This window comes from Schistocerca nitens, chromosome 1 (assembly GCF_023898315.1).
Source record: "Schistocerca nitens isolate TAMUIC-IGC-003100 chromosome 1, iqSchNite1.1, whole genome shotgun sequence".
NCBI classification, from domain to species: domain Eukaryota; kingdom Metazoa; phylum Arthropoda; class Insecta; order Orthoptera; family Acrididae; genus Schistocerca; species Schistocerca nitens.
Genome location: NC_064614.1, coordinates 523,451,087 through 523,465,127, shown reverse-complemented (window position 1 = coordinate 523,465,127; position 14,041 = coordinate 523,451,087). Strand labels below are relative to the sequence as shown.

At 40.4% G+C, this 14,041-nt stretch overlaps 1 protein-coding gene across 1 annotated transcript in view; it reads right to left on the bottom strand.

Annotated features, from left to right (window-relative positions):
* The window catches only part of LOC126253324 (NEDD8-activating enzyme E1 regulatory subunit), a 50,246-nt gene extending 44,035 nt beyond the window's left edge, over window positions 1–6,211 (bottom strand). Inside the window, exons 1-4 of the mRNA XM_049954589.1 lie at window positions 6,065–6,211; window positions 5,788–5,952; window positions 5,524–5,706; window positions 2,004–2,350 (exon numbers count right to left, since the gene is read on the bottom strand). Coding sequence (XP_049810546.1) covers window positions 2,004–2,350; window positions 5,524–5,706; window positions 5,788–5,952; window positions 6,065–6,132 — 763 coding nt within the window. The 5' untranslated portion in view covers window positions 6,133–6,211. The remainder of the gene's footprint in view (window positions 1–2,003; window positions 2,351–5,523; window positions 5,707–5,787; window positions 5,953–6,064) is intronic.
* Between the last annotated feature and the right edge of the window lie 7,830 nt (window positions 6,212–14,041).

The following is a 14,041-nucleotide window of genomic DNA, read 5'->3' as shown; positions in this document are numbered from 1 at the left end:
TGCAAAATACTATCGCAAATTCTTTACATACGAATGGAAAAACAGGTAGAAGCCGATCTTGGGGAAGATCAGTTTGGATCCCGTAGAAATGTTGGAATACGTGAGGCAATACTGACCCTACAACTTATCTTAGAAGAAAGATTAAGGAAAGGCAAACCTACATTTCTAGCATTTGTAGACTTAGAAAAAGCTTTTGAAAATGTTGACTGGAATACTCTCTTTCAAATTCTGAAGGTGGCAGGAATAAAATACATGGAGCGAAAGACTATTTACAATTTGTACAGAAACCAGATGGCAGTTATAAAAGTCGAGGGACATGAAAGGGAAGCAGTGGTTGGGAAGGGAGTGAGACAGGGTTGTATCCTCTTCCAGATGCTATTCAATCTGTATATTGAGCAAGCAGTAAAGGAAACAAAAGAAAAGTTCGGAGTAGGTATTAAAATCCATGGAGAAGAAATAAAAACTTTGAGGTTCCCCAATGACATTGTAATTCTGTCAGAGACAGCAAAGAACTTGGAAGAGCAGTTGAATGGAATGGACAGTGTCTTGAAAGGAGGGTATAAGATGAACATCAACAAAAGCAAAATGAGGATAATGGAATGTGGTCGAATTAAGTCGGGTGATGCTGAGGGAATTAGATTAGGAAATGAGACACTTAAAGAAGTATTGGAGTTTTGCTATTTGGGGAGCAAAATAACTGATGATGGTTGAAGTAGAGAGGATATAAAATGTAGACTGGCAATGGCAAGGAAAGCGTTTCTGAAGAAGAGAAATTTGTTAACATCGAGTATATTGTTTTAAGTGTCAGGAAGTGGTTTCTGAAAGTATTTGTATGGAGTGTAGCCATGTATGGAAGTGAAACATGGACGATAAATAGTTTAGACAAGAAGAGAACAGAAGCTTTCGAAATGTGGTGCTACGGAAGAATGCTGAAGATTAGATAGGTAGATCACATAACTAATGAGGAGGTATTGAATAGAATTGGGGAGAAGAGGAGTTTGTGGCACAACTTGACTAGAAGAAGGGATCAGTTGGTAGAACATGTTCCGAGGCATCAAGGGATCACAACTTTAGTACTGGAGGGCAGCGTGGAGGGTAAAAATCATAGAGGGAGACCAAGAGATGAATACATTAAGCAGATTCAGAAGGATGTAGGATGCAGTAGGTACTGGGAGATGAAGAAGCTTGCACAGGATAGACTAGCATGGAGAGCTGCATCAAACCAGTCTCAGGACTGAAGACCACCACAACAACAACAACAACAACAACAACAACAACATGATGTATGTACATCTGCTGTATTCCCAACAGGCCGATGCGGTGAAAGCAGCCTGTGGAGGCTAGCAATACGCTGTAGATTTCACCTGGCTGGAATGGTTGACAATTTCTATTGATGTAAACCCAAATGAGTGTGGTCGGAACAGCTGAAATTTTGAGTATATCATTGCAGTACCCCTCATCACACAGTGGCTGTCTCTCAGGACCAACATGAGAACGGGACACATGTGAACAAAAATATCTCAACCACAGAGTGGACAGCGCACCTAGTTCGATCCATACATGTTACAGTGTATGGGTCAGAGCAACAAGGTATTCAACGTTACCTAGTAACAGATTTTGATTTCATTTGTGCACTTTCGAACTGCCTGCCTTTATTTTAGTTACAGTTTTGTTTCAAGGTCACAAAAAGCTATTTACTTTCTTCCTGTAGCCATTTGTTTCATTCTGCTTCGCTTGAATCAAAGTCACCACACATTCAGAGATATGTAGCTGGTGAAAAGCTTTACTTTGAGAAGTTTATGGTAAGACTTCTAAAAGTGAATGGCTTTCTGTAAGTCTTAATATCTCTTAATTTGGAATAATCCTACAAATTACACAAATTTATTACCATTAAACACCAGTGAACTAAATATTACTATTTCTGAAAAGTCACGAAGCATAAAATATGTATTATTTTGCAGAAAGATTGCAAAAGTGCAAAAGACATAAGTAATTAACCATACCTTGTCTAATCATTTCTCGTAACCTCTCCTTTTCCTTAAAAGTATTTGGTAACCTGCCTCCATTTTGCTCTCTCCATTTCTGAAGGTATTTATACAGTATAATTACGTAAGGAACATGTGCATGATCTTTATATTCCATTAAATCTAGATTTATACAATCTATATGATTCTGGAGAGCAGAAAAAGGTTTATCAAGCCGCAGATCTGGCATTTGGTTGTCAGGATGGGTTTCAATTACTGTGTGTTCTGCAACTTGTATTCTCGCATAGCCAACAAATCCATAGCTGCGACAGACAATGAAAGGTATATCCAACTCCCACAACTTTTTTGATAAAGGGATGAGGACTCTGAAACAGAAGTAGGTCTGCATAAATAACACAGCAATATAAAAATTCCATATACTTATGAAGGAACATTGTTAGTACACTACTGACATTAATTAACTTTGAAAGTGACAGATGAAAACCATTATCCAACAGTATTCATCCTTTTATGACAACTGTTCTAGCAAATTACATGAATAGTTTCCCAGTTTGAAATAAAGTCAAGAGCTACTCACAGAGGGGAAAGAGGATTGAGAGTCATCCCTGAGATAGCTTACTCACAAGGGAACCTCCCCATCGCACCCCCCTCAGATTTAGTTATAAGTTGGCACAGGGATAGGCCTTGAAAAACTGAACACATATCAATCGAGAAAACAGGAAGAAGTTGTCTGGAACTATGAAAAAAATAAGCAAAATATACAAACTGAGTAGTGCATGCGCAAGGTAGGCAACATCAAGGAACGTGTAAGCTTACGAGCGCCGTGGTCCCATGGTTAGCGTGAGCAGCTGCGGAATGACGGGTCCTTGGTTCAAATCTTCTCTCGAGTGAAAAGTTTAATTTTTTATTTTCAGATAATTATCAAAGTTAAGGCACTCACACATATCAACTTCGCTCTCCAAAATTCCAGGGCATGTTCAGATTTTCTTGGACATATACAGGATTTGACGGTCTACGCACGGAAACATTTGAAAACGTAAGAAACATATGTTTTGACAGAGCACAGGGAAAACTGTGCGACTGTGAAACTGTTGCATTCATTTGATGAAGTTTATGTGACAAACTCCTATGTTTTCATCACTTTTTTGGGAGTGATTATCACATCCACAAGAAAACCTAAATCGGGTAAGGTAGAAGAATCTTTTTACCCATTCGCCAAGTGTGCAAGTTAGGTGGGTCGACAACATATTCCTGTCATGTGACGCACATGCCGTCACCAGTATCGTAAAGAATATATCAGACATGTTTTCCTGTGGAGGGATCGGTTGACCTATGACCTTGCAATCAATGTTTTCGGTTCCTATTGGAGAGGCACGTCCTTTCGTCTACTAATCGCACGGTTTTGCGGTGCGGTCGCAAAACACAGACACTAAACTTATTACAGTGAACAGAGACGTCAATGAATGAACGGACAGATCGTTACTTTGCGAAAATAAAAAAAAGTAAAATTTTCACTCGAGGGAGGACTCGAACCAAGGACCTTCCGTTCCGCAGTTGCTCACTCTAACCACGAGACCACGGCGCTCATCAGCTAATACTGTCCTTCATGTTGCCTATCTGACACATGGACTACTCAGTTTGTATATTTTGCTTATTTTTTCATAGCTCCACACAACTTCTTCCTGTTTTCTCAATTGATCTGTGTTCAGTTTTTCAAGGCTTATCCACTGTGTCAATTTATAACTAAATCTGAGGGGGGTTCGATGGGGAGGTTCCCTTGTCAGCAAGAATGTTGTCTGTGAAATGTAAGGCTCTGGGTGCAAGTCTCAGTCTGGCACACAGGTTTAATCTATCCTGAAGTTCTATCAAGGATTTTTCTGTGTGTCCTACCGAAGCACCTCCATGTAAGGAACCTTCATTTTTATTTTTTTAGACTGATATTTTTCTACCCTTTTTTTTTTCCAAAACTGGTGTTTATGATATTTTAATGCATCTGCAGTTCTGCTTATTGCAAAACATTTACAATTCTGTTCTCGTGGTACAGCCATATGCACATATGTAACAATCTAGTACAGCATGTAATTTTTTGATTGACTTCACTGATCATGTTCTGCAGATCGTATCAAGGAGACATGAATGAATCAAGGCACATAATATCAAAAAATGCTGCTGTTTATTTTCTGCTGAGAGTTCAGTATTTACAGAAATACTTTGATATTATCCACAGAAATTAGATATGTAAGATGGTCACAACACAGACCTAGTTACAATACACAGCTACTTGTTCAGCTGCTTATCAATGAATACACCTTGCTGCCATGCAGCAACCAGGAATTTTCAGTCTTTGCGCACACACAATCAGATAATCTTTACATATGACCATTCAGGTATGGTTTTCTCTAAAGCTAATTGGAATTTGCAACAGCTTGCTTTATATTACACGGGAGCATACTGAAGGCATTCTCATATGAAAGAAACTCCATTCTGAGTCCTACACAAGAAGGCAAAATAGGCACCAGTTGAATCTATCAGATGTGATGTGTTATGAAATCATGTTATGGTGCACCATGTCATATGTGTGCTAATGGAGGTTGAACAGAACTGTCAGAATATTTATTTTGCTTCTTTATTGGTTTTTAGAGCATAGGTTGTGATGATAAGACTGGTTTGTATTGTGACCTAATGCTAGGTTCAGAGGTGTCAGTTTGGTTCTGAGTTGGTGAAGCTAATGAATGAGATGTCATGAGAGAAATAGTAACTATAGTGATGGTGCAACTTTCGTGAGGCCCAGTTTGAAGGAGTGCTTTGTGTCTCTCATTCTGACAAGGTTGTACGTCAATGCAGATGGGTTGTATTGGAAGGTTCAATAATTCCAGAAAAGTCTACGTTAAAATTATTTTTTGTGTCTTGCAGTGTCTGCTGCATCACAGTTCAGCTGAAACTGATTTTTATTATTAGCAACAAACACCATTTTTTGGAGAAAATGTACTGGACTTGATAATGTAAGACTTTCAAGGTCATAAAGATATATCTCATACGCAATTGCCTCACCTCCACTATGTGTTTATCAACAACTAGACTTATTTATAAGCTGTAAAGCAACAATGAATACCTGCTTGAACTTTAATCCAGGTTAGATTTCACAAAATTTTTGTTATCCATATAATATGAGAACTTTGCCAAGCTTTGGTGTGACCCCAAGATTTTCCCTGAGAACATAAATGTTATGGCATTAACTGCATCCTCCTTGCAATCAGGATCACAGTGACAGCCTACTACAGCAACAAAACTAAGCTCAGAGTAGGGGAGCATAGCATGTGTGGTCCTAGAATTCAGTGCTGGCTACACTCCTTTACTTAAGGAACAGTAACTATTTTCTAATAACATTACATTAAAAGATATTTCGAAAAAATTAATGTTTGCTGATGACACCCCCATACTAACAGAGTTCAAACTCAACCTTGCCAGGGTAATGCATCCAACTCTAGACTTCATTATCCATACGGATCACCAATGTAAGCTATAAAAAAACAATTACCTTTCTGTTAATGATGACCCAATCACCACTGTGAAATTGTTGAAAAAGTCTGCGCTGTTCTCTAATAGTTGTTCCACATCTTCATCAACATAATCACCGCGAACATCAGGATTCAGTTCTAACAACAGCTGTGTTGCTACCTGTGCCCGTGATTTACCACAGCTATCCACATCTAGAAAGAAACTAGAGAGAAAATTGGCGCTAATGTAGACTCAAACGCTGAACAGTTTGTTATAAACTATTCGCCGTTGTGTTTGTGCTTACTTGCATCCAATATCCTCTTCCGTCACTTTCTTGCCATCTACAATTGTAAAAGCGCCGATACCTGGCAACACCAACGATTTGAGAATTTCTGTTCCCAAGCCATTTGCATTAATAAGGCATACTTGCGATAACTCCAACGCAGCTTGACCGTGATCACCCCACAATCTGCACAATAATAGTCGTTAATAAATATCACATCTGATGTTTTATCGACGAAAAGGCGCAACTAAAAATGAACAACACAAAAGAGCAATATGAAGTGCAGAAAGTTGTTGACCTGAGCTGACGATCGTATTTCTTTGACTTATCTGACTGCTCCGGCGACTTCGGCGCCGGCGATGCCATTTCAAATAATAAATACACGCAAACAACCTTCACTACCTCGGTACAGAACAATTGTATACACACACACCAAGGAATTTCACCTCCTTGTCACAGACAAAAAACCGAGGTGATGTTCTCCATATCTTTGGCCAAAATTATCCAATAATATCTTTGGACAGAACAAAAATACCCACATGCTTTGGAACAGTGTCTGGTGGTTGGTTGATTTGGGGGAAGGGACCAAACAGTAAGGTCATCGATCCCATCGGATTAGGGAAGAATGGGGAAGAAAGTCGACATTGTCCTTTCAAAGCACAATCCCAACATTTGCCTGATGCGATTTAGGGAAATGATGGAAAACATAGATCGGGATGGCCATACGCGAGTTTGAACAGTCGTCCTCTCGAATGCGAGTCCAGTGTGCTAATCACTGTGCCACCCCACTCGGTGTGTCTGGCGGTCTGTGTTCTGATTTCCTCTTCCGTAATTTTCATGAATCGCTGAAATGAGCACGGTATATCTGGCTTTCGGCTGAATTCGACCGATTTGGTTGTGGTTACAGACTGATCTGTAGCGTACCTCGAGGTCTGTGATACCTTGAAAGGTGATTTATATTCGCGCAATTTAATCGTTCGATTTTGGCCGAATCACAGTTGTACCATACTCATTTTAGATGTTTCTCAGCTTTCACAGCATTGCTTACTTTCAACCTACCAAATGATATTTTTTTTTCCTTTATAAAATTTATCTTACTGCTGTCTACACCATCTCATATGGCGCACAGCAATAGCTACAGAGGTACCACCAGCCAGGCAGTCTCCAGTCATGGCGCACAAAGTTCCAATAAGTCGAAACCTTATGGCATTCGTAAATAGTAATGTATTTATGCTTTCGCAACAAGAGCCGCAAAGAGTCCATTCTATCTGCCAATAATAAGGAAGGAAGATTAGAGTTTAATGCACTGTCGACAGTGTAGCTATTAGAGATTGAGCACAAGCTCGGATTATGAAAGGGAAGAAAAATGGCCATGTCCGTTTTAAAGGAACCATCCCAGCATTTGCTTGGAGCGATCTAGGGAAATCACAGACAAAATCTGGTTGGACAGATGGTGATTTGAACCGTTGTCTTCCAGAATGCGACTCCAGTGTGGTAAAAACTGTGCTTCCTCACTCATTGCCAATAGTTATTTCAGACACTACAGAGGGCAGTAACACTAGGAACTACTTCCTGAATCCACAAAATAGATCACAGATGGGCATCCTTCTGCAGCTCGAGGATAAAAGCGGATGCACAGTCACACTTGGTCAATTGCTGCAATTCATCACCAGCAGCAATTCTACAGTCACTGACCAGTTGTCGCTATTGTTGCCGATCTACAGTTGCTGCAGCTGTAGCCCAGCAGCTATAAATGAGTGATTATCAACCAGCAACTGCCGAGTGCCAAAGTGTTAACCCGGGTTAAGACATACATGAACTTTTTTACACGTTCTTCCTCTCACCACTATGCTTACATGCACATTAGCGTTGTAAATGCTACTTCCACGACATTCAGGAGGGCAGCAAGTGAAATTATTCGTATGGGATTTTAGCAGTTTTTATCTGAAGAGCTTATACTGATGTTGATGAACAAATATCAGACACACAAATGTTGGGTATGATAATGGGCAGCTTGTAGGAATCTTTTGGGAACCTTCAATACGCTACCAACTGAATAATCGGCCAAGAACGACGTTTCGTTCAGAATCATTTTCGAATGAGTAAAATCAGTTTTGAAATCTTTTTTAGTCAAATTTTTGTTCTTTACAAAAGTCTAATACAAGTATGCGAGATCCCTTGCCAGCTCACATTAAATTACAAGTAACACAGAAATATGTGGATACTGGAGTCACTCCAATATGTGTAGTGCATTCTGAAGAGCACTACTTCTAAATTTTTCTTATCTACAATACATTGTAGGTACATTGGAAAGTGAAGTTTTTGTCTCAACAGTTTAGCTTTGTTTTTATTATCCAAGTTAGTCAGTATATTGGAAAATAAAGTTTTTGTCTCAACAGTTCAGCTTTGTTTTTATTATCCGAGTTAATATTCTGATGGGTCACAGGTACTGTAAATATACAACATTTATTTCATTGGTAGGGTACTTAATATCATAACCAAACATTGTACTATTGAACAGAACAGTCATTACCAAATGATAGTGCCAGTATGAACACTGTTATATTTATATAGAATTTTAATGATGGTCAAGAGTACTTTAAATCTCTAACCAGAAATAAATTTCCATTTCTCGTTAATATTTACACTAATATATTATCATTATACTGAAATAAAAAAGACCTTTGCAGTATAGACTGTTCTGCTATAATACAAACATTAGCAAGTTCACACTCTCAGTTTCAATACTTTTAATCCAATTCCTATCACAGTCCTTAAGAACATTTTGTCACTTTATAATATATTTATTTGCTTAGTTGAAGACCAAGCCCATTATTTTGGCATGACGCTAACTTTCCATACACATAAACAAACGATTCTGGATATGTGCTATTGAACAAACCAGAGCAGAATGAGAGCAGATCCACCTATGGGCAGTTGCTGAAGCTTGTAGGCAGTGATGGAGGAAGTGAAATCAAGCAAAAATGCAGAATGCTTTTCAACTTTCGTAATTTACGTGTAAGTGGCCGGACAGTGTGCAAATATGATGTTTCCACGTGTAAACTGATTTACATGAGTGGTGGTGGAGAGAGGCACTTGTAACAATTTCATGTCTGTGGAAACATGCCTTTATTCCGACTCGAACCTGAACAACAAACTGTTTGTTACAGCAGTCCGGATTGAGCTTCTATAGGTTACACAGTTCGCTTTCATTGTGTTACGTTACTTTAGTGTATAGCCACACTCATTCATCGCTCAGAGCTAAGTATATCTGTGTATATTACTTTGATAAATGCTTAATACTTGTTTCATTTTGTGTTATCCATATTACTTGTGTCACACATATAAACGCTCTGTGATCACACCAGTTGCTAGTGTTCGAGCAAGTTACCTTTGTACAGCAACTACTTTTCGTTGGTATGGGGTTCACTTCCTCCTACCTCATATGTTGGATGCCAGACTTGTTTTCATGAATATGACATTTGTTGTGTCCACTTTCATGCTGAGTGTAGGTGAGAAAAAGAGCTTAAAATGAAACTATTATTAGAGAGAATTATGTAATTAAAGATATTGTCAACATGAAGATTTTGCTTCACTAGGCATAGACCTAGTGGCAATATTCCATTGGCTTCCTCAAACCTTCAAACTGCTTTTCCCAGACAGTTCTACAGGGATCTATACCCTAACGGCATCCTGCACCATGGTAGGACTCAGCATTTTCCACATTAATGAACACTACAAGAGTTGAAAGAAGTCAAAATTGTCAGATACAAACCCTATGACTCGTCTTGGATTGAACCTGAAATCTTTAGAACTTTAGTCAGACACTTCACCATGGAATCACTATGCCACCACAAGGCATTATGACATCTCTCCTGGAAACACCATTAAGAAAAAGTAAATGCAATGCTGTAAAAGTACGTATAACAGGAGAAAGATGCTGCCAATAGGAAGACTGAAGGGACCTTTGGAGGGAAAAGGAACAACTGTGTGAATATCAAGAACTCAGACTACAAGCTGGAGCTAAGCAAAGTAAGGAAAACTGGAAGATGGAAGGAATATATAGAAAGGGCTCTATAGGGAAATGAACTTGAAGACGATATTATAGACAGGGAAGAGGTAGTAGATGAAGTTGAGGTGGGAGATATGATACTGTAAGAAAAATTTGACAGGTCTAAATCGAAACAAGGCCCCTTGAATAGATGACATTCCCTCAGAATTATTGGGATCCTTGGGAGAGCCAGGCATGATACAAATCTTCCATCTGGTGTGCAAGACATATGACACAGATGAAATACCCTCCAACTTAAGGAATAGGGTATTAAATCCAATTCCAAAGAAGGTGGGTGCTGACAAGTGTGAATACTACTGAACCATCACTTAAAATATTCATGGGTGCAAAATACTGACAGAAATTATTTGCAAATGAATGGAACAATTGGTCATAGCCAACTCTAGGAAAGTTCAATTCGGGTTCCAGAGAAACATGAGCAATTCTGATGCTATGAGTTATCCCACAAGATAAACTGAAGAAATGTAAACACACTTTTATAGATTCATAGATTTAGAAAAAGCCTCTGACAATATTGTCCTCCAAATTTTGCTTGTAACAGGGATGAAATACAGGGAGCAAAAGGTTATTTCCAACATGTATGGAAACAAGACTGCAGTTATAAGAGATGCAGAACATGAATTGGAAGCAGAAGTTGAGGAGGGAGTAAGTCAGGGATGTAGCCTATCCCCAATATTATTCACTCTGTACATTGAGCAACCAGTAAAGGAAACCAAAGATAAAATTTGGAGAGAGAATTAAAGTTCAAGAAGAAGAAATGAAAATTTTGAAGTATGGCGATGTAATTCTGTCAGAGGTGGCAAAGAACTTGGAAGAGCAGTTGAATGGTGTCTTGAAAGAAGTTCAAAAGATGAACACCAGCAAAAATAAAACAAGGGTAATGGAGTGTAGTCGAATTGAATCAGGTCAAGCTGAGTGAACTAGATTAGGAAATGAGATATTAAAAGTAGTAGATGAGTTTTCCTATATATGCAGCAAAGTAACTGATGATGGCTAAAGCAGAGAGCATGTAAAATGTAGACCGGCAATGGCGAGACAACCGTTTCTGACGAAGAGAAATTTGTTAACAACAAATATAGATTTAAATTTTTTGGAAGTCTTTTCTGAAGATATTTGTATGGAGTGTCATCTTATACAGAAATGAAATGTGAATGATAAGCACTTCAGACAACGAGAGAATAGAAGATTAGATTGCACAACTGTTGGTGAGGTACTGAATCGAAATTGGGAGAAAAGAAATTTATGGCACCATTTAACTAAAAGAAGGAATCGGTTGATAGGATACAACATGAGGCATCAATGAATTATCAATTCGGTATTGGAGGGAAGAGTGGAGGGTAAAAATTGTAGAGAGAGGCCAAAGAATGAATTAATTAAGCATGTTAAAATGGGCATAGATTGCATTACTTACTCTGCAGGGTAGTGTAGCATGGAGAGCTGCGCCAAACCAGTCTTCAGAATGAAGATCGTAACAGCAATAACAATAACGCTTTATGCCATGTTATCCCTTCATTATTTGTAACATTGCTTACTTACCATGTAAAATATCCACAAATGGAGAGAATAAGTCTAGACTAAATTATATAAGATGTGAGTAATACCACAACTAATATGTGTACCAGTATAATAAACATTTAATATTTATATTGCAGGAGATGATGCTATCATCAGTTCAGGCCAGTGGTGATCATCATTGACCAAATGACATATTTGCAGCAAGCAATTTCTTTGATAGTTACATAACATAGATCAGGACTGAACAAAGTATTTTCAGGGTCATAATGTTAAGTCCAGTCCACATGCAACAATCAGGCTGCACAGACATCTGTACATGCAATAAGCTGCCACAAATCTCGTGAGTCCACATGAAAGAGTTATAGTCTACAGCTGGTCCCTCATTGTCTGTCTAAGAAGTACATTTCAGTTGTTACTTTTGTGCAAGGAATATTTTAGTTCAAGACAACAACTCGCAAGAGGAACTTCTTCTGTGGTCAGCATTCGCAGCTAGACTCCCCACCACCCAAAAAAAAAATGTAAATAAAGTGGCAGAGATGGAAAGAATGATCTAAATTGTCAAAAGGGTGGCTCCTTAACAAATGGTAGCTTTCCCATGTTAATCTAAAGAGTGTTCAAGCAAGCATTGAATGAAATACTATCCAATACATGCCAAGTTATACAAATTGGTATCTGAATGGATTACACGAAGTTAGGTGTCTCAGTTACATGATGTATCAATTACGACAGGTTACAATGATTTTTTTTCATTTTTAAATTTGCCTGGACCTACATGTACTCTAATAAAGTATAGACTGCCTGATTTTGAACACTTCTTTTATTTTGTTTCTGAATACCAGGGGACTTTCAATTCCCTGTCTGAAATTTACCAGCAATCTATTATAGATTCTTACAGTTATTAGCAGCTGCCTTCTGATTCCAATCGATCTGTCTCTAGCTCTTAATTTCCTACTCACATGTGTGGCGATTATACATTTCAAAACTTCAGCAATGAACTCCATAGAGCCATACCCATCTCTACACAAGCTATTCTTTGAATTGAACATTCCAGGTAATTTTGGTCGTGTTCTTGGGTACTTCTGCTCAGTTATTTGCAAATACTGAAACCTATTAATTATTATTAATGTGCTCTTCTTAAAATGCTTCACATAGACCATGGATCTCTTGTATACACTCCTGGAAATTGAAATAAGAACACCGTGAATTCATTGTCCCAGGAAGGGGAAACTTTATTGACACATTCCTGGGGTCAGATACATCACATGATCACACTGACAGAACCACAGGCACATAGACACAGGCAACAGAGCATGCACAATGTCGGCACTAGTACAGTGTATATCCACCTTTCGCAGCAATGCAGGCTGCTATTCTCCCATGGAGACGATCGTAGAGATGCTGGATGTAGTCCTGTGGAACGGCTTGCCATGCCATTTCCACCTGGCGCCTCAGTTGGACCAGCGTTCGTGCTGGACGTGCAGACCGCGTGAGACGACGCTTCATCCAGTCCCAAACATGCTCAATGGGGGACAGATCCGGAGATCTTGCTGGCCAGGGTAGTTGACTTACACCTTCTAGAGCACGTTGGGTGGCACGGGATACATGCGGACGTGCATTGTCCTGTTGGAACAGCAAGTTCCCTTGCCGGTCTAGGAATGGTAGAACGATGGGTTCGATGACGGTTTGGATGTACCTTGCACTATTCAGTGTCCCCTCGACGATCACCAGTGGTGTACGGCCAGTGTAGGAGATCGCTCCCCACACCATGATGCCGGGTGTTGGCCCTGTGTGCCTCGGTCGTATGCAGTCCTGATTGTGGCGCTCACCTGCACGGCGCCAAACACGCATACGACCATCATTGGCACCAAGGCAGATGCGACTCTCATCGCTGAAGACGACACGTCTCCATTGGTCCCTCCATTCACGCCTGTCGCGACACCACTGGAGGCGGGCTGCACGATGTTGGGGCGTGAGCGGAAGACGGCCTAACGGTGTGCGGGACCGTAGCCCAGCTTCATGGAGACGGTTGCGAATGGTCCTCGCCGATACCCCAGGAGCAACAGTGTCCCTAATTTGCTGGGAAGTGGCGGTGCGGTCCCCTACGGCACTGCGTAGGATCCTACGGTCTTGGTGTGCATCCGTGCGTCGCTGCGGTCCGGTCCCAGGTCGACGGGCACGTGCACCTTCCGCCGACCACTGGCGACAACATCGATGTACTGTGGAGACCTCACGCCCCACGTGTTGAGCAATTCGGCGGTACGTCCACCCAGCCTCCCGCATGCCCACTATACGCCCTCGCTCAAAGTCCGTCAACTGCACATACGGTTCACGTCCACGCTGTCGCGGCATGCTACCAGTGTTAAAGACTGCGATGGAGCTCCGTATGCCACGGCAAACTGGCTGACACTGACGGCGGCGGTGCACAAATGCTGCGCAGCTAGCGCCATTCGACGGCCAACACCGCCGTTCCTGGCGTGTCCGCTGTGCCGTGCGTGTGATCATTGCTTGTACAGCCCTCTCGCAGTGTCCGGAGCAAGTATGGTGGGTCTGACACCGGTGTCAATGTGTTCTTTTTTCCATTTCCAGGAGTGTATTATCCAGTTTTTCCTCAGTACAGCTGCTTGTGTGTGTGTCCGTCCATCTGTCCGTCAGTCCGTCCATTGATTGAGAACCAGGAAACTGCGGTGT